Source organism: Corylus avellana, chromosome 11 (assembly GCF_965113065.1).
Source record: "Corylus avellana chromosome 11, dhCorAvel1.hap1.2, whole genome shotgun sequence".
In the NCBI taxonomy this organism is placed as follows: domain Eukaryota; kingdom Viridiplantae; phylum Streptophyta; class Magnoliopsida; order Fagales; family Betulaceae; genus Corylus; species Corylus avellana.
The window spans coordinates 1483668-1504688 of NC_142500.1; the positions used below are offsets into that span (position 1 = coordinate 1483668).

Sequence of the window (21021 nt, forward strand, 5' to 3'; positions counted from 1 at the left end):
GTTTACTTTTTATTGGACGTGGCATGATATGCTAATCAGATGTCACTTGTTACCGTTAAAAGTTAACATAAAAGGTGCAAAGAGAGTTATTTGATAACAGTGTAAACTTTACGGACCGATTTAATAAATTTTAAACCTTAAAGAGCAGTTGAATAAAAGATGAAACCTCATGAACCACTTAAGCATTTGTCCCTCAAAGAAATGGTTACTTTAGGGTTCATAACCTAAAACTATTTTCTCCGACGTAATTTAGATAAAAACTTTGTTCTCTACAATTCACCTGCAACAAATTTGATGCCAAATCTTTCTTCTTTTATTCAGTTAAACGAATTCAATGTAATATTTAGGCTAGTTATGACACCATTGCTCAATGGCAAGAGATACAAACTAAAGAGCCCCCACACACCCCACCCCCCCCTTCTTATAGTTGAAAGACATAGAGTTGAGATCAAAAAAATAAACAATAATAATTATTAAAGAACCAAGCAACTTAGAGTAAAAGATACATTTCCTCATTACCAAAAATATATGAATGTCCACAAGGGAATTTGCTAACCCTCCACCCCTAAAAAAAAAAAGAAAAAAAAGAGATGTCATTTACATTTTCTCGTATTCTCAAAACTGTACAGCCATAATTGCTACTGTAAGTCTGTGTTCAAGTAATATAAGAAAGGCAAAGCAATCTAAGTATTGCTATCATGTGGACTGTCTACAAATGGTGTCCTTTTACAAGAACTTCTGCTCCCTTCACTCTGCAGGAGAACCTCCTACTTGATCTCTATTGTAATGCTGCTCCTTCTCTGGTCAAAACTTTCCCCATGCTGTTTTCAAGAGGCTCAAGAGGTGATTGGTTGATTACATGACAATGTCACCCTCCAACATTCGAAGCACCTACAAGGGAACAATGTGCACAGAAAATAAGGAAACCGTGATCGAGTAGCATTCAGTCAGGGGCGGAACCAGGATCAGTGCTATTTGGGGGTAAATCTAAACGAAGCTACTTTCATGTTGGAAGGCAAAACCAAAAGAAAACTTTTGTAATACCACGGCAGAGAGAATAGCAAATAGTTTCTGCTTAAAGTATCATCAAGTAATATGAATTTTATTGAGCATAAGTAATGCTTATTTTGTATGTAAAATATAAAAGAGTTTAAATAAGAAGTCCAAGTCTCCAACCTGAGACATGCGAGGTCTCGAATGGGGATCCCGCCGGATGCACAAGGAGGCACATTGCAGCATGCGATAAACCTCATGCTCTAAGTAGCAGTTCCTCAAGCATGGATCTACCAGTTCATGAATAGCTTGTTTTTCTAGCAAAGGTCGTGCCTGTTCCAGATTTGAAACATAAGCAATGACAAAGGAGAAAACTTCAAGTAAATTTATTCTTGTTTGACAAACACAAGTGCAAATACCCAGCAGGGACAAGATAAACTGGAAGACAATTCGTTTGCATCTTATCTAATAGATGTTAAGCATCTTCATCAAATATTTTATTTATGATGAAGTTTAACAACTATAGAAGAGCTAAGTTAGCTCGTACCCATTCAGTGAGGCACTGCTGGCCTTTGGGCCGGTTCATGTCCATAACTTTCCTCCCTGTAACAAGCTCCACCAACACTACCCCAAAGGAATAAACATCAGCTTTTTCTGTGATTTGGCCACTTTGAGCATATTCTGGAGCCAAGTACCTACATAATGCCATGGTTTCTTTTATCATTGGTCACAAAAAGCATAACCAAGAAGAAAATAACTGTTGTCTGGTTTTACCCAAATGTTCCAATTACTCTTGTGTCCACTCCCATGTCTCCATCTGGCTGCCACCTTGCCAGTCCAAAATCTCCCACCTACAGTCCAGATATGGCAGTCAGTTGGCACATGTCATATGTATTGACACAACGGTTGATGCAGCTTATAATTTTAGACAAAAGAAACAACATTCATCAAGGAAAGTATACAGCAGGTATGAGTATTTTCAGGCCTTTTTTACTGAAGAATTTCAAGAGCATGACATACTAATGGTTCAAAATCATGGGTGAGAAGGATGTTGTTAGGCCGCATATCGCGGTGGACAATACAGCCGACTCTACATTCCTCATGAAGGTATCTCAACCCACGAGCTGCTCCAATTGCAATTTTTTGTCGTGCAGGCCATTCTAGCAGATTTTTACTTCTTCCTGCAAAATCCAAACACCGTCCTTAACTCAGAGAAGTGATGCCACACACACATACACGCACACAAAATAAAATCAAGCTCCAAACAGCTCAGTGTTGTCAGTAGGTTATCCAAACTTCTAAAAAAAGCGTACCCATTAACGATTTGGATTTCTAGGGTCAGTTCACATGCCAAAGCTTTTGATTTGATTAAACCAAAAGCCAGAAACAAAACCTCAAGTACAGATGAAAATTTTCAACACAACAGAGATCTATTCACATCCTAATAGCATTACCATTATTGAATGTTGCTAAGTTACCAAAACTATGGGGATAGGGGAAAATTTACCATAAAGATGAGAATCCAAAGACCCATTGCAAATGAATTCATAAACCAGCAATCTTCTTCCATCCTCCACACAGAACCCAATTAGCATCACAACATTACGATGTTGTGCGCAGCTTAAGACCTCAACTTCTGAGCAAAATTCTAGATCACCTTGAGAACTAGCCAGTTTGTGTTGCTTGACTGCAATAACCCGACCGTCTGGTAAGACACCTCGATGTACAGAACCAAATCCACCTTCAGCCAAAAAATTTGCTTGTGAAAATCCACCTGTAGCAAATTCCAGTTCAGCAAAAGTGAACCACCTTGGAGGATTCCCGAATATAGGTGCCTTGTGCTGACAGATAGAACACAATGGAGGAGGGCCGAGAGGTAGATTTCTGGATAGTGAAATTGCTTCTCTTACACTTTTGCGTAGGTCCTGATCAAGCTTATAATTCAGCACTCCAGTACGAGGATCTTGATCTACTATAGACAATTTCCCCAGCAAAGCTTCATATGTGGAGGTTAGAACCTTCCCCCCATTTCTTTGTGAACCTTCCACCGTGTGTTTTGAATATTCACTGTTGGACCTGAGAAAGCTTGCCATCCATGGATGGAAAATTGAATTTGTGGAACAAGTACTCATCTTTTCACTATCTGTGTCAGAGTCACATTCATCCAGATTTTCATCTTCTTTAGTGGTAAATTGAAGATCACTCTTTAAGCTCCCACAAGTTTCAGAAAGGAAAAATGGTGAAGTCCCTAGATCTGAGCTAGATATTGATGACGTTCCAACATCAGTTGTAGTAAATGGTGACTCATGGTCTGGACTACTTGCAGGAGTAACAGCTGGTCCCCTAATCATATTCAATTGTCCAAACTTGCTTTTCAGAGTTTTTGGAGATTTTTCAAATTCAGATGATAATGCACAACCCACTTCAGATTCCATCTTTGTCGAATTTACCAAATTTAAACGAAGAACCTTTGGCCGAGATTGCTTCATAACCACAAGATTGCATTGCAGCTCTTCAATGCAGTATTTCTTTTCATTTTTCAATCGTCTGTCCAAAATTCCAAAAAAATGGTAATTGAACAAACTGAAGATATAGAAGGAAACCATATAATGAGATTATTTTTTTTTTCAAAACACATAAGATGTTCACTGAACATCTTTTGTGAATCAACAGGCCATGTTCATGTGTAATCCCCCAAGGTTTAAATGGATGCCTCAGGATGAGAAACAGTATAATATGTCATGCAAGAAAACAAGGTGCATATATTGATTACTTATCCAGTATAACCCAGTTTGATCGGGCTCTCTTGGCCTCAGCGGCTACCACTCCACATGGCGAGCCACAAACAATCTTTATCCTGACTTTTATCTGTGAAGAAAAATCAGGGTATGAAATACATTAAACTAGACATGAGGTGCATGGAATTAATCGTTGACAAGAAAACAAATGCACTGAACCGCGGACCTTCTCTGAGTCATAAACATCATGGAGTTGAAGCACCATTTGAGAGCATGAATCTGCAATATCATCCTTCTGATCTGAACGGGTTCCTGCCAGAGACCACCAGTGACCAATGGTGCAATCACTGGTGAATCTCGAAATGCCCCAAATCCTTTTACCTGAAAATGTAAAGCTTTTCTCATCAATCATCAACATTTACTTCCCAAAGTCAATACAACCAGGCAGTGAAAAGTGGGAGAAAAAAAAAAAGGAATAAGACAAAATAAGAGAAAATGAACGAACACACTGCATATATCATTTAGCTATGCAGTGTATATAGCTACCGAATATGCATAAGTCATTTAACTATTGATAGTTGAAATTTGCTAGCCTAAATTCAACAACACTTCAAATTTGTGAAGCACCTGCATCGAACACGATGGGGATGTGATACACAATTGGAAGAGAGGATCATATATGCAAGTTAAGTTGAAGTTCTCCATTTTACTTCTTTACGAGGTTTATAAACTCAAGGACAGCTCAAGACGAAAGTTCGAACATGCTGTGAGATATAACACCCATTTTACTATATTATTAGCATAGGTCAAGAAGAGCTGGACACCAACAATCCAATCACTCCCTATATTGTCTGTAAGAATAAATTGTTATCATTGTCTTATTTCTTAGATTTTTCAAGTGACCATCGCAAAACCAATTCTGCTTACTCTTGGACTTTAATGCCAATGATGTGAAAAAAGGAAATTGTCCTACCACTTTATGCTATTACCGTACACAACAATGATGAATAATATGCAATCGAAAAGATAGAGATCAAGAGAGAGTCGAGACACAGATTTATATGGCTCGTTTACAGGAGAGTGCGGCTATATTTTATTATTAATGATTCAGGGTTAAAACATAACATATATATAGGAAAGCCCTAACTATACGGACGTATTTTGGAAAGAAAAATGCTAGACTTACAAACAAATTTTACAAAAAAACTTTTACAATATGATGTGGCAGAATATGATTGAGTATCTCAAAAGTTGAATTTATCTAATTTTCAATCATATTGTGTCACATCATGTTGTAAAAGTTTTTTTGTAAACCTAACGTTTCTCTTTTGGAAAACCTCAAAATACGGCCAACCACTAGTATTCCAATATTACACTCTATGCCTTGGAGAATATAAGCCACTAGTTCCAACACTTTATCATGTCGGAGAACAAAAAAAATTGCCCAACACTCGGATGTTACAAGTATTTTTTCATAGAAAAAAGCAAAATAAATTAATAAAGATTTTATACTCGTATAAAATTCAATGACAGATTAAAAGTATTTACGGTAGGAAGGAACATTCAATTCTATAAGATGTAAATTTGAATATAAGAAAAGTCCCCAAGAAATTTGTCCCCAGGAAGCAGAAGCATGGGAGCCAGACAGCTTAACAGACATACCCACCTACCAACAAGATATTATAAATCAAAAGGCAAGAACAGAATTAAGCTCACAAAAACAAAAAACGAAAAGGCGATATAACAACAATTCATCAATACTTTGAGAAAACTTCTAAAATTCTAATCGTTGAAAAAAAAAAACAAGACTGTGAAAGTTACTTGAGGGATGAGCGGGAATAACCACCAGCAGCTTAATGCTATCTCCAGGTTGAACAATATGAGTCAAAGCCCACAACAAAGCAGTCTTTGGAATTTCCTTTGATGCTTTAACAGCAACCACCACCAGTTTCCCACCCACATCCGAGGAACCCTTTTCCTCATCACCCTTCTTTTTCATATTCAACCCGCCAACAAAAATCCTAACTCACACCACCCACCTCTGGCTCAAACCCAGAAGAAATTTGTTTCCTTTTTTGCTTGGCCTTCTAAACACCACATGAAATTTTCTCGATCAGATGCCACAAAGTTCAGGAAAAGAACAAACTTTGAACAGCAAAAAGTTGCATAATCACTGCAATGACTAGTAAACCAGAGACAAGTGTCTCGGAAAGCAAGAAGCTTTTGGGATACTCACATCACATGGAAGGCTGAAAGTAAAATAGAAAAAAAAAAAAAAAAGTATAGAAAACACGCACTTCAAGGTACTTTACTTACGAGATAGCTCTTTCCCTTAAAAGGGAATGTGAAACTCCAACAGGCAGCAGCTTTAGGCTCAGAAAATCCACAACAATTATTTTCAAGCACCAAGTTTTGATAATGGAAACCGAAACCCACTCATGTCATAAGGAATGCATGAACCACAGAAAAGAATGAAGGTGAGGTGGTGGCAGTGACAAAAGAGATTCTCATCCAGCTTGTGCTAAACTGCAAGAGAGAGCCGACAACGCAGAAAGCCAAAACAAAGCGAATTTTTTTTTGCATGACCAAAATAAAGCGATTAATTGCAAAATCAGATCAATGATTGGAGCTCTCTCTCATCATTAACGCATTAACTGCTTCATTTTTCCTAGAGGCATAATTATAAATCTTTACTTGGACCGTCAGTGTCATCCCCTAAAAAAAGTCTCTTTGTGGCTTTTGGAGGAGAGGAAATGGATTGTGCTAAAACATAAAAAATAAATAAAAGGCAAGACTTTTAGGAAAAATGTTGAGTTAAAATTTGATTTTTTTTTTTGTTTAGTATTTAAAGACCATATTTAGAAAGCCAAAGCAAAATACAAATCACCAGTAACGACTTATTAAACTTTGGTATAAGGCCTATTAATTTTGCGTCAGATTCACAGACAATGTTAAAGATTGTTAATTAGTATAAAACTATATAGGTCGGCCATAATCCAACTCCTTTAATTAAATGGATCAAACCTCTTAACCTTAACCTACTAATCTCGTATTAGGTTGACGTTGAATTTGCGAATCGTGTCAGAAATTGAACCCTACTTAATCGACACATAATACAAATCAATGGCAAGGGTTTGTTGTGATTCCGAACTTATGACATCAACTTTAAAGTATATTTCATTAGAACTAATATGAGATAATTTGTAGTACTCACTTGATTTGTTACTATTTTGAAGTTTGCTAGAACTCCTTAATAAGCAACCCTGTCAACTATTGCAGATGGTGCCATGTTACTCTAAATGAGTGTTGACAAGGTGTGGGGGTTTTTATCATTTGTAGGCTTAGACTATGCCTGCTGCCTATTGGAAAACCTGGCAGGCAGGATAAGAAAACCTGCAAACACCCACATTGAGACAAAGTGCTTCTGCCAGTACATGTTTAGAAGAGCCATTTACTATGCCAAAATTATATTTGCTCATGTCCTTTGTGTTGTCCTTTGTATGAATTATTGTTTGATTGAAAGATATTAATTTAATAGATTAAATTGAATAAATTTATTTAAATCCAATTTAAAAGAAAACTTTGTTAGTAATAAAATACCAAATTTCCAACAACAAAAAGGGTATTTGTGAACATATATTATTCTCATTGATATTATTTTTAAATAGAAAAATAACAATTAACTATATATTCAAATATGAGGTATACCTCGAAAAATGTGTACAAGAAAAATATATATGAAAATAGCACTATCCTTTAACCAAGTAAATTTTAGGATTTTTTTTTTTTTTTTTTTTTTTTTTGACATGTTCACACAAGGAGAGGAGGAAGGGAGATTCGAACTAGTAACTTTCGCTTCATGAAGTGTAATCTACAGCCGATTGAGTTATTCCTTGGAGACAAGTAAATTCTAATTGCCACTTACACAAGCCAAAAATTAATACTTACAAATTAAAATAATAAATAATTAATTAGTTTTTTTTAAAAAAAAAAAAAAAAAAAAAAAAAAGAGAGAGAATAAAATTTGTAATTGTGAAACTTGTAGTCTTGTACCTTGAAAAGGCACATGTACTTCAACGAGAATGGCTGTGAGTTATTCTTGAAAGCCATAATACAAAGTTAAAAACAAGGAAAAAGTGTTGGTGTATTTCTTTGAGTTTTTCATTTTATCATATTAAAAGATTGAATTGTTATCAAATAACTCTCAATATTCGATAAATTTTTAATGGTGTCAATGACACATAGCTATCATATCACATCATGTTCAGTAAAAATGTCTTCAAATGGTAGCTCAATTGGCTGTAGACCACGCTTAATAAAGCGGAGATTACTAGTTTGAATCCCTATTTCCCCTTCCCTTGTGTGAACATATCAAAAAAAAAAAAAAAAAAATCAATAAAAAGAATAGACATGTCCATTGTCCAGAGCATCCAATAGCTAACTTACCACACGCCATGTTAAAAATGCCACATTATCAACACGTCAGCTCATAACTTAAAAATTGAACATATTAATCAGAACTTAAAAAAAAAATAAATAAATAAAAAAAAAGGAAAATTACAGTTTATCCCCTTAAAGTTGACATCGTTTTTCAATTCGAACATCAAAGTTTTAATTTTTGCAATCCACCTCCACAAAGTTTCAATTTTTTTTTAATTCGACCAATATTATCCCAAAATTCTCTCATTGCCCCTATTTTTTATTTTATGAAAATAAATAAATAAATTTGGGGGGTGCAAAAATGGCCAAATGTAGCCATCCCGAATTTTTTATAAAAAAATAAAAGAATAAAAATTAGGGGCAATATGAGAAGTTTTGGATACAATTGATCAAATTGCAAAAATTTAAAACTTTGGAAGGGTGAATTGCAAAGATTAAAACTTTAGTATTCGAATTAAAAAATTCTGTCAACTTTAAGGAAGTAAACTGTAATTTTTTCAAAAAAAAATTAAAAGTGTGTTTTCTACTTGATGGTTGTTTCGGGAAATAAGAGTTTAAGAATAGTGCTCTCTCATGCTCTAAACATATCGTGACAATAGGGTACAAATTGCCGTTGGGGTACAAGTGAAATCATTATAACCTTTTGTAAACATTGTTTTATCGAGACTAATACCTACGCACGTGGCGTAGGACTTAATTAAGCATGGTTTGCTTGTAGCGTTGCTTGTGAGATGTGAGATGAACCTTATTATGTCTATCTCGACTCTCGAGCCCTAAGAGGCTACTATCCGGAGGGATTATTCTTGGGTACACCAATTCCTAGGGGTCCAAAAACAAATGGACAAGAATAATTATGGTTATGGGTACCACCCAACAAATAATTCACTTCCTTTGTGGCTACATCCTACATGACAGGAAAAGCCTATTCAATTGTAAGTTGTGCTTACTGCTTAGGTAGGACCTTCCTAAATCTAGCCTTCTGACATTTTCTTTGCTAAGTGGGACCTAAAATAACCAATAAGTGCCTTCTTAAGTCTTATCCAATACCTTCTTTTTTTTTTTCCTTTATTACGTCTTTATCTTTATCTTTCTTCTTCTTTTTCTTTTTTTTGTTTTATTTTTTTGTTGTCGTTTGATTGTTACCTCATGTGATTCATGCAGAGAGGGTTTTGTGTATGTTCTATACTACAATTTTATTGGATTCCACCTGCCAATGTTCACTGTGAACAGACATTGAAACATTCACCAGAAACGGTCGGATTCAGAGGGCTGACCCGTACCCGAACCCTACAAATCTGTCGGTACTGAAAATACAACATAAAACTCATTTTTATAAACATCTTTTAATTTTAATTTCTTTAAATAAAATTAATGTAACATCCCTCTTTTCTATTGAAAAAAAATGAGTAATTCATATTATAAAAATATTCGTGGTTGTTAAGTCTCGTATTGTTTACTTATTAGGTAAAACTGCGCTTTATAAGTAATTATAATGAAACTTCAAATTTATTAGTCTTTTTATGGTGATAGCGTACACCATTTTTTCAATATTAATTTAAACAAAAATGAATGATTGAGACATGATTTGAACTACTTTTACTCTAATATCATAATAAACTACCATTTTTTTAATTAATATTGTTATAAATTTTTTAAGCATATTTTATTTGAAAAAGGTAAATGAAGTGAAGTAAACCACATGGTGAATGGCCTTGGTAGATCATTCAACCTTCTTAAAGTTAATTGTCTACATATGACCCCATTCCTTATGGACATGATTTCTAACAGTTTTTTTTTGTTTTTTTAATTGAAAGGGAGAAAAGGTTACAAGGGGATTTATACTACTTTTGATCCGAATGGAAGAATGAATGAGTGATCCTATGAGAATGCTTCCAAATACTAGGTAGGAAGCGGCTCATTTAGGTAAATTATGTGCTTTATAGTTAGCACTCTTATAAACTTTCTTAGCCTTCCAGCTATAGAAAGAAAGCAAATACAGGGAAATGTCAAAAACAACATTATAAAAAGTCCAACCCGGAAACAGTTGAGGTTGTTGAATTGCAAAGACCACATTGAGGGCATCCCCTTCAAAGATGAGAGAGTAAGCATCACATGAAGCTGCAATTTGAACCGTCAAGGGATCACTTCTTTTATTCTTGCACTCTTTTCAGGCAGTAATATGTGAGGGAGGCTTTCTTTGTTTAGTAGGAGTTCCTTTGCTAGAATAAGGGAGTCCCTATCGGCCGTCACAATTTTGTCACAATTTTTTTATTATTACTCTATCTCCCATCCTCTTTGATCAGGGAATGGAGATGCTTTCCTTATAGCCTAAGGATGTGTAAAGTTTTAGTGCATTAGCTTTCCCTGTTCTGATTATAAAGAAAAAAAAGGTTTCCTTTAATGAGACATGGCCAAGTAAAGGATAAGTAAGAAACAAAACAGGGTACTTTTGTTGTGGCTGGCTCCTTCAAAACCTTGCAATTTTTCAGCCTTGTGATGAATGCAGCAGAAGAAGAGGAGGGCATGGGGCATTTCTTTAACAGAAACTATGAATTAGATGCTTCGTTTCCCCTTTTCTTGCTCAGTAGAGATTCTATTTTGGCTAGGGGTGTCAAAAATAACCGGGAAACCGGAACCGGGACCGGAAAACCGGAAACCGGGAAACCGGGAACCGGTTCCGGTTCCGGTTGCCAAAAAAAAAAAAACCGGGACCCCGGTTCCGGTCCCGGTTTTTGGCACCCGGTAAAAACCGGGAAAACCGGAACCGGGTCTTATTTTATTAAATAATATTTATATATTATTATATTATATATATTAATATTGTCTTTGTAATATGTTTGTGAACTATTTTTATTGTGAGTGTATTTATTTTGATTGGTAGATTATTTAAATACTTGTTTTATTTTTTATTTTTTTGGGTTTTGAATTGTTGTAGTAAGGGGTATTTATTTCTTGTGCATGTTGGTTTGTTTATATACTTGTTTTTACTTTTTATTTTTTTAATGTTTTCTTTATGTATCTAATTTAAAATGATTTTTAGGGTATTTTAAAATTTTGATTTTTTATTTCTAAGGCTCATATAGGCAAAAACATTGATTTTTTAGGATTTTTAGGCTTTTTTAGGTTTATTTTTTAATTATTTGGAACAATCACAATAAAGCCTCTTTAATTTAGACAAAAAGATTAATAACTTTTTTTTTAAATGAGCTAACTTATGAAAAAAATAATGGGTTTATTTTAGGCCCAATACCTAAAATAAGCCGCAAACACTAATTTTTTTCAAAAACCGGTTACCGGACCGGGTAAAACAGGAACCGGCCGGGAACCGGGACCCTGGTTAACCGGGGTCCCGGTTCCGGTTCCGGTTTTGGCCAAAAACCGAGAAACCGGACCGGGTTGACACCCCTAATTTTGGCAGGTATAATAAGCCAAGTCCACACAGCTGGAATCTAAGCTTCTTATCTTTACCATGTTAGAAATGCCCTGCACCTGTCACTTCACTTCACTTCTTTTCTTTTTTTTTTTTTCTTTTTTTTTTTTTTAATCTAATTAAAAAATAACAATAAATAAGGTGGAGCGACTAAGGATGGGTATTGGTTATAACGGTATCGACAACCCTATTTTCAATAATTAACCGATGACATTTCGATAAGAAATTATTTTGAAAATTTAGGTTAAAACGGATAATCAGTTTCCGTGGACGACCATGATGACTACTTTACTTGGACGTGACCATGATAATACATGCTCGTTGATAACTGCATAAGAAGAGCCTAAATAGTGAAAACTACAAGAGTTCCTTCAAGTCTGATTAAACCATAATTTGACAAAACTTCATCAAGACATCAATGAAATTCATAGTGATTTACACTAATTAGGCATGAAAATTCTCATTATGAAATTCGAACTCAAACCACTTTAAGAATTTAGCTCTTAGCTCTGCTAATATTTTATTCAATTCAGTTCACTGTCACAGTGTTGTTGATTTAGCCCTGCAAATATTTTATTCACCCTTTGATCAATGAAAGCTACTTAGTACCAAAAAACAAGATTAATGAAAGGGCATGGGGGGCCTCATTGACTCATTGGTGCGCAAAAGAGATAAACTTATGTGCAAGTATTTATCATCAGCTGGTGATTGTCCACATTTTTCCTTTTGGTTCATGTTTCTTTAGCCACTAGAAATGGCACGGGATGAATGTTGTGGTATCTTCGTTCTTGAGAGACTCAATATGTAAAACATTTAATTAAAATGAGAAATGTATGATAAATAGTAAAGCTAATGTTGGAATTTAGGGTTTTGGTACTATGTTAATTAAATTATCAATTATCTTCAAATTTTAAATTAATAGAAAACTATAAATTTAATTATTTAATTAATAATTTTTAAAAATAAACCCTAAAAAAAGGGTAAATTACAGTTGAGCCCGTTTGGTAAATAGTTTTGTTGTTGGTTTTTTGTTTGTATAGTAATAATAAGTGATTGATGTAAAATAAAGATAAAATGAGATTTGAATTTTTTGTGTGAGAAAAATGAAGAGAGTTGTTTGCTACTTAAAAAAAAACGTTGATTTTTTTTTTTTTTGTTAGAAATGAAAAAAAAGAAAAAGAAAAAAAGAGTGAAGTTAGTTGACAAATAGTAAGGCAAGTCAAATTTCGGTTGCTCTATGTGCAAAGATCCCAATCGAGCAAGGGAGTGCCCAACAAAAGAGGAAATAGGATCCTCTTTTATTTCAAATGAAATGGAGAGGTGTCGGTTAAGCAAAAAGTGGGATAATATTGTCCCATTTTTTAAAAGATGAGTACAATTTGCCATAATTTTAACACTTTTTTTTTGCCTAATAAGCTCCTCTCAATTTTAAATGAAATAGAGGATCATATTCTAAGAAAGAGAAGGTGAATGCCCTTGTCATTGAAGAGAATCAAGAGGAGTTGGATGGGGAACCTCAAGCCAGAGTAAACTCATTCCAACTCCAATTGAATGCTCTTCAAACTGAGACGCCTTTAGAACTTATGTATGTTCCTATTGAAGCCAACTCCACAAGGTATTCAATTATGTCATGTTAGACACTAGTGCCACCCACAACGTCACGGCGGCACACATGGTGAAAACTTTGGGACTAAAGTTGAAGAGGGAATGAGGTGGTTGGCGTCATTGGTGTGGGTGAGGAGGTAGGGTGAAAGAGGCGAGCCAGGGCCATTAAGTGGAAGCGTTGGTGCCATGTGGACCGCGACCTCAGTTTAATAACTAACATGATCAGTGTCATGTAGACGACAACATAATGGACTTGTAATAAAAGTTACCGTTTATGTTTATTTGTGTCCTTTTTTTTCTTTTTTTTTTTCCTTCTCAAAACATATACATTAATAAACAACTCAAAACATAAAAATAATTTTTACTTTTATGTCACATTAATATTATTTTCAAACAAAAAATAAAAATATGTCTCAAACACACATTAATGATATATTTCACATTTTAAAATACAAGATAAATTTATAGACTAAGTTGAAAAAAATTGAAGGGAAACTTTATAAAGGACTCATGAACTACGATGCGTTTTGAGAAGACCTCCTTAAATTTTAAAAACTCTCAATTTCATCCTTCAAACTTTCAATTTAATGCAATTTATTTCATCTGTCAATTGTTGCCGTTAAACCCTAACGGAAACTCATAAAAAGACCATATTACCCTTCTATTATCTTTTAAAAAAAATGAAAAAATGAAGAAATAAAAAGGTCACAAGTTGGGTCACCTTGTGATTTTTTTTATTTATAATAATAATAATATTATTTTTTAATTTTTAATTTGAAAATAAAGGTAAGTTTAAAATTTTATAAAAAAAATCAAGAGTATAAAAGTCATTTCATCACTTTTAATTATTTAAAACTAACAGATGAGGTACATTGTATCAAATTAAAAATTTCAGGATGAAATTAAAAGTTTTTAAAATTTGAAAGTCTTCTCGAAATGAGTATTGAGAGTTTATAAAAATTTGAAGAGTTTTCTCATAATGAACGAAATTTTAAGGTTTAAATGGAAGTTTCCCCAAAATTTATTGGTTAATCGCACTAGCAACAGTAAAAAGAAAAAGAAAAAAGAAGAATCTGCTAAAGTTTTTTTCTTTTCTAAAAGCCATAGAGGGAAAAGGGGCGGGGCCGAACAACGACAAGAGGAAACCTGCTCAAGTTGAAAAGAGCGTGAAGTCACTCCAAAGTCTGACTCTGAACGCAATCATTCAGGCGGACGGAGGACCTCTACCGGCTCTACGATATCGAGTAATTTCCGATGTCAATTTGGTCCCCACGACAACAATATCTCGGTGGCTACAAAACGGCGTGAATAACGGTCATTTTCTCGACGGCCAACCAGAATGGTAACAACCGATTTGTCCGTTGCTGCCCCCAGGTTGAAGAGGGAAGACTATAAGCGCACCAAGCACGACTCCGTCTTCTCCAAATGGCAGGTTCAGTCTTCAAACTTCAAAACACACTCTCTCTTTGTGAATGTGTGTTTTGCTTTGTGTTTTTCATATCAGTTTTAAATTTGAGTTCGACTTGCCCAGAACACGGATTCATGTGAATCTTTAAACATGTTAATCTACGAAATTGGGAGTGAAATTTAGGTGTGTCTATATGTTTCTGTAGCTCTAAACCATATTTCAAGTACTGGCTTTCTTAAATTTCTTGGCCTACACGTTGAAAATTGTATTTTGGAACCTTGATTGTCTTGGACTTCTTTTTTTCTCCTTCTCTTAAAGATATCAACAAACATGTTGAGAGCAGATGTTAGTGTTCATTGTGTGTGTAAATCTTTTTGGTGTAGTGTTTTCATTTTGGGCTCATTGTGCGTGTTTCAACTTGTTTAGATTCTTGTTGGTCCTTCCGATTGGGAAGACTGTTTACTGGGAAAGGAAGGAGCTACAAAGTATAGAGTTCACAACCTGCCCAAAAGTTCTGGTCCAGGAGTGTATGAGCTTGGGATTGCTGTATCTCGGACGGGGTTGGGGCGTGAAATCAGCAAGCTTGACCCGGACCGCGTGATCGTGACTTACCTTGGTCAGGCAGACAATGTTAAGACGCGACTCCAGCAGTATGGCCGGACAGGTGCTCACTTGGGCAATAGCTGTTTCAATGGTTGCCCAAATGACTCTAAGAGTGTGTGTCTCCAGAAAGGGCCTGGATTTTTTGAGGAGATATTTTCAAATGGCTACCCCATTGTGTTTCGATGGGTTCCTGTAAGTACATCGTTGCTTGGTTTTGTTGGTTTTCTTTTCATGGGCACTGCATTTTGTAGAAAGAAGAGGGCAATCTTGTGAACAGAACGACTTTACAAAGCTAGATGAATTTTGGCCCTATAATGTACGTTAAATGATCATAAGCTTCAATTCTTGAAGAATTATGATCTTGAAATAGTCTGTTCATGTGTGATCAGCTGCTAGAGATTTGATAGAAACCGGCCAGTTAAAGTTTATAGGAGTATAGGAGAATTAACAAATGTCAGATTTATCAACCTCAAGCTTTTATTTGGTGGGATCAGTTGGTTTTTTATTAGTATTTGTCAAATTTTGATTTGATTTGATTAGTAAGGTTTTTTATTATTATTATTATTTTTTATATATAATTTTTTTTATGTCTTTTAGTAATGATAATGCATGGTCCAGATTAGTGCGTCGAGGATTCAAGACAAATTGTTACTAGGGTTATTTGAGAAGTTATATACTTGTAGTGATAGTTTTATTACTATGCACGTATAATCAGAATTTGATGGGCGTCTCATAGCCTAGAAGGTGTGATGTTTTTCCTTTTCTTTTCTTTTTTAACAAATTCTTTGAGCTCTTAATTTCCAAACAAATATCACCAATTCCCATATCTTTTCCAAACCCGAAGCCTTATTTTGTGAACCCTAGGATCTTTCGTTGAAATTCTACATCAGATGTCATTGGTTATGGAGTATTTATTGCTGTCGCTGACTCTTAAGGAATGAGTGGTGAACATTTCCATAATTACAGGAAGATTATTATCAATAATTTTGTTATTTTCCTATTAGTCATACGTCTAATTATTTTTAGGGAAAAGTACACATACCCCTACTCAAATTATGACTTTTTATTGTCAACGTCAGCTCCCAAACTATTGATTGAGTTCATGTCTCTCCTAAATTACCAAAAATTGTCAATGTCGCCAAAAAAAAAAGAAAAAAAAAAAAGTGGACGTTCAAGGCCCTTTGCCAATATTTTCAAGTAAATGGATTGCCCTTATTATTGGAAGCTGTCATGGACAATATACACGAGGAAGGGGGCTCTTCATTTCGTTCAACATTTACAAAATCCATCTCAACACATCTTTTATGGTCTCATACATTAAGAATGGTCTCCATTGATTCACAAAGAGGTGCTTCAGGACCAAATTTTAGGAGTGTCCCCTTTTCTTCGAAGACATTGGAAGCGATTGAAGATTCAGCACACTAGAGAAGCTGGTGGTTGGCCGAGTCTGGGGGCTTTTGTTTTTCTCATTGCTACTCTGGCTAAGTGCTTGTTCTTTCGTCTCCCAACACCCACAAGAACAGTTCTCAGTTCTCACAGGCATGCCTAGGTTGGTTGACGTAGTTATTGAAGTAGCGCTATTTTGTGTCTACAGTGCTGCATCTTGGACATTGAAACCTTGGGGTGGTTCGGCCACCTCCATTTTGGCCAAAGAACCTCCTCCTCTTTTCTTCTTCTTATTTTTTTAAATAATTTTTATATTTAATTTTTATGAAGGGTACTTTTGTCATTGGTGGGCATTGACTCAATCAATTATTTGAGGGACATTGACAATGAGGTAGTAGTTTGAGGGGGTTTGTATACTTTTCTCTTATTTTTATATCGTCACATAAGCCACAGTGTAGACCTACATATAAGCATGAAAATATCCAGTGCATAATCACATTCTACACACACTTAACCATGCATATGCTACTTACATCTGGATGAATTATGCTAAATGAGTTGTTATGCGTCTGCATGTATTTATGTATGTACGTACCTAGTATGTACCTACCAATGTATGTATGTTTGTATGGAAGCAGGTCTGATGCAAAATTTTCTTGTAATATGGTTATTTCAACAAATCCTCTTTTCCTTCTTGCTTGTTAAACAGACGGAGAGCAAGAGCGATGCTGAGAAAAAAGAAGCCCAGCTGCTCAACAGATTTGATTATGCATGGAACTTAAGCAGTAATGGTGCACGGCGACAATATGATATCCTTTTGAAACTTAAGAAAGATGCTTCAAAAACTATCCAATTTTCTAATATTGTCAGGAAACTTCTGCTATTTGATCAGAAGCAAGTGGGCATTAGAATCAAAGCAAGCACTCACGCTGATGAAGAGAGCTACAATTTCCTATCAGGAGTTTTCAAATTTAGTAGATCGCAGCCTAGGCTTGTACTGGATAGAAGTGGTGTTATTGAGGACAACACTAGTTTTTGTGGGGTGGTCTTAAGTGATGGTTCCATTTGTAGAAGACCACCGGTTGTGAGAAGAAAGAGGTGTGCTGAACACAAAGGGATGAGAATTACTGGGTTCATCCCAACCTTGGTTACAGAAGGTAAATCAAAGAGCACAATTGGCTCAGATTCCACTAATCTTGATGACAGAGAGGGTTACAGTCACAATGACACAGCAAAGTGTCCACTGGTTGCATTTAAGCGTCCTGTTAGTGAGAACTTTACTCCTATATGTGGAGTCCTCTTGAGTGATGGCTCTGCTTGTAGAAGGCAGCCGGCTCAGGGGAGGAAAAGGTGTGACGAACACAAAGGTATGAGAATAATTAGATCCATTGCTGAGTCAGCTATGGAAGGAAACCCGAATTCATCTGCAATGCGCAAACCTGGAATAGTGCAACCTCAAGCTTCCCCAGAGAAGTTTGTTGTCAGCAAAAGCTGCAACGCTATATGTGGGGTGAATTTAGATCATGGGCTTTTCTGTACAAGACAGCCTGCTAGAGGAAGAGTCAGGTGTGAAGAGCACAAAGGGCTGAGAGTTAATGGGTTGGTCCCCATGTTAGCAGCAGAAGACAAGTCCCATGTATCTGATAAGGGTTTGGAATTCAGTTCTTATAATGCCTCCACTTGTGGAGCAGCCTTACACGATGGTTCTCTGTGCAGAAGGCAGCCAGTGGAAGGAAATAAAAGGTGTTGGCAGCACAAAGGCATGAGGGCCGGTAGTTCCTTCTCTGGGCTTGGCTCTGGAATAACTTTTCTCTCATGTGGTGTTACCTTGCAGAACGGATCTACCTGTATGAGGACTCCTGCTTATGGTAGGAAGAGGTGTGAGCAGCACAAGGGGAGAAGAGTCTAATTCCCTGAAATTACAAAATTAGAGATGGACTTCCAGAGGAGGTCTTGTTTAATATACTCAATTAACTATACATATTGTAGCTCTCTTTGTATCCTTAAGTACATGCCCTTCAAATAATATTGTAGCTCGTCTCCCTTTAGGGCATTCACAGTAACTTTTGTGTTTTAGAGTTGTATGTAAAATGATTGACTAAAAGTTTTAAAAATGTGTTTACCCGGCTTTCTAAACCAAATGCATTTTGTGTTTAAGCTAAGTGCTTCTCCAAGAATTTTTCCTGAAATATTTAGTCAATGAATTATCAATGTTTTTGAGAATAGCTTTGTGAGAGTAAACCTAATCATGAATATTACATGAAATTGCTATTTTTGGTTTTTTTTTTTTTTTTTTTTGAAAACAAAATATGAACAAATAATTCAAACGCAGAACACTATTAAAAATACAAAAATATTTTTGACATTTATTTCACATAAAATAAAAATAAAAATTAGGCAGAACTCGTTAACAAACAGAACGTTATTGTCAGCCCTTCTTACCCTAACTAACGACCTGTCGTTGGATCAAAATTTCCAAGTTTCTTCTGAGAAAGGAAAGCACTATTATATCTGCGTCGCACCACGGGGAAGCGGTGCTCTGTACTTTCAAGTGCCAGTCAATGGCTACTATGATATCTCTTCAACGGCCCGGAAACTCCGTTATCTCTTCCCACTGGAAACCTCGAATAACTTCGCGACCTCCGGCCCAGCTCCCTCTCAGCCCCGCCCCATTCAGACCTCTCTGCACCTACGCGCTCCCCGATGACCACAACCCCCGGGTCCATCGCCGCCGCAGTGGTGGGGTATCTTACCGCCAAAGTGCCAGCACTCGGTCCAAATCCCGCCCTGACCCTTCACAGAACAACAAGGAGAGCCACTCGAATGAGCGAGAAATGAACAGTAATCGGCTAAACAATGAAAATGGCGGCGAACCATTGCGCGGTGACCAACCAAGTATTGATTTGATGGTTTTGTGCGAGGAGGGTAAGGTTGAAGAGGTTGTGGAGCATATGGGTCGAGGTGTTGATGCTGATTATGGTGTTTTCTGTGCGTTGTTGGATTCCTGTGGGAATTCGAAGTCGCTCGAGGCTGGGAAGAGGGTGCATGAGTTCTTGAAACAGTCTCCTTTTCGTGGTGAGGTTGAATTGAATAACAAATTGATTGAAATGTACGCGAGGTGTGGGAGTATGAGAGATGCACGCAGATTGTTTGATAGAATGCGTGACCGGAATGTGAGTTCGTGGCATTTGATGATTAATGGGTATGCAGTCAATGGGCAGGGGAATAATGGGTTGTTGTTGTTTGAAGAGATGAGGAAAGCCGGGTTGCAGCCCAATGGCGTGACCTTTGTGCTGGTTTTAGCAGCGTGTGCTAATGCAGAAGCAGTGGGAGAAGGGTTAGTACACTTTGAATCGATGAAGAATGAGTACGGAATTGTTCCCGGGATTGAGCATTATCTAGGGGTTATTGATGTTCTTGGGAGGTCTGGTCATTTGAATGAAGCACAAGAGTTCATTGAGAAAATGCCGATTGAGCCTACAGCGGAGGTTTGGGAGGCTCTTAGGCATTATGCAAGAATTCATGGAGATATGGAACTTGAAGACCATGCCAAGGAGTTATCAGTTAGCCTTGATCCTTCAAAGGCCATTGCTGATAAAATTCCAACTCCTCCACGGAAGAAGCAGTCTGCAACTAATATGCTTGAGGAGAAGAATAGGTTGAGCGAGTACCGGTGCACCGGCGCTTACAAGGGAGAGGCATATGAGAAATTGAAAGGTCTGAATGGGCAGATGAAGGAAGCGGGTTATGTGCCAGATACAAGATACGTACTTCATGACATTGATCAGGAGGCAAAAGAACAGGCCTTGATGTATCACAGTGAGCGTTTGGCGATTGCTTATGGTCTGATTAGTACTCCACCAAGGACGACGCTTAGGATCATGAAGAATCTAAGGATCTGCGGTGACTGCCACAATGCAATAAAGATTATGTCAAAAATTGTTGGGAGAGAGTTGATTGTAAGGGATAACAAGCGGTTCCATCATTTCAAGGATGGCAAGTGCTCTTGTGGGGATTACTGGTAAAGGTATTAAGACCTTGATGTTAATGCTCCTCTCGTGGATATGCTGCTAGATTTTTCCCCAATATAAAATTGAAGTTCCATCTAAATGTAATTCCCATTGCTGCAGCAAGGAAATCAAAGAAATTTTGGTCGGAGATTAGGTTGTAAATGTAATGATGTTTTCATTGTACATTACGTTTGTATTGAGATTCAGTTACCTTTTACTGGGAACAAGTTACATAATTGACCACCACCAAGGTGGTAGTCGAGATGGTAAAGCAGCCGGGTAAATCCCCCCCTCCAGGGGCACGAGTTCGAACCCGCTTGCGGTAGTAGTGCGTGCTCAATTCTGGGCTTTACCAACTCGCACCTTTGTGGGGCTGTGGTGACGGGCTCGCCGCTTAGGCAGTAGCTA

The 21021-nt window shown here is 36.5% G+C and overlaps 3 protein-coding genes across 4 annotated transcripts; 2 read left to right on the plus strand and 1 right to left on the minus strand.

Moving 5' to 3' along the window:
• Positions 1-490: 490 nt before the first annotated feature.
• Positions 491-6320, minus strand: LOC132166632 (inactive protein kinase SELMODRAFT_444075). Of its 2 annotated transcripts, XM_059577478.2 has the most exons (10): positions 6048-6320; positions 5553-5818; positions 3958-4112; positions 3767-3861; positions 2501-3540; positions 2014-2174; positions 1768-1844; positions 1541-1688; positions 1177-1326; positions 491-891 (listed from the first exon to the last, which is right to left on the minus strand). In XM_059577478.2, exons 2-10 carry the CDS (start codon positions 5728-5730, stop codon positions 856-858), a joined length of 2040 nt encoding a protein of 679 aa, XP_059433461.1. In that variant the 5' UTR covers positions 5731-5818; positions 6048-6320; the 3' UTR covers positions 491-855. The 2 variants fall into 2 exon arrangements, with proteins under 2 accessions (XP_059433461.1, XP_059433462.1); XM_059577479.2 differs by lacking the exon at positions 5553-5818 and having other exon boundaries at positions 6048-6317.
• Positions 6321-14312: 7992 nt separating this feature from the next.
• Positions 14313-18758, plus strand: LOC132166633 (transcription factor). Its single transcript, XM_059577480.2, has 3 exons — positions 14313-14638; positions 15041-15409; positions 17313-18758. The coding sequence occupies exons 1-3, from the start codon at positions 14546-14548 to the stop codon at positions 18510-18512; spliced, it is 1662 nt and encodes a 553-aa protein (XP_059433463.2). The 5' UTR covers positions 14313-14545; the 3' UTR covers positions 18513-18758.
• Positions 18759-19040: 282 nt separating this feature from the next.
• On the plus strand, positions 19041-20850 carry LOC132165750 (pentatricopeptide repeat-containing protein At2g15690, mitochondrial). The gene has a single exon (XM_059576428.2). It carries the CDS (start codon positions 19165-19167, stop codon positions 20626-20628), a length of 1464 nt encoding a protein of 487 aa, XP_059432411.2. The 5' UTR covers positions 19041-19164; the 3' UTR covers positions 20629-20850.
• The last annotated feature ends 171 nt before the right edge of the window (positions 20851-21021 follow it).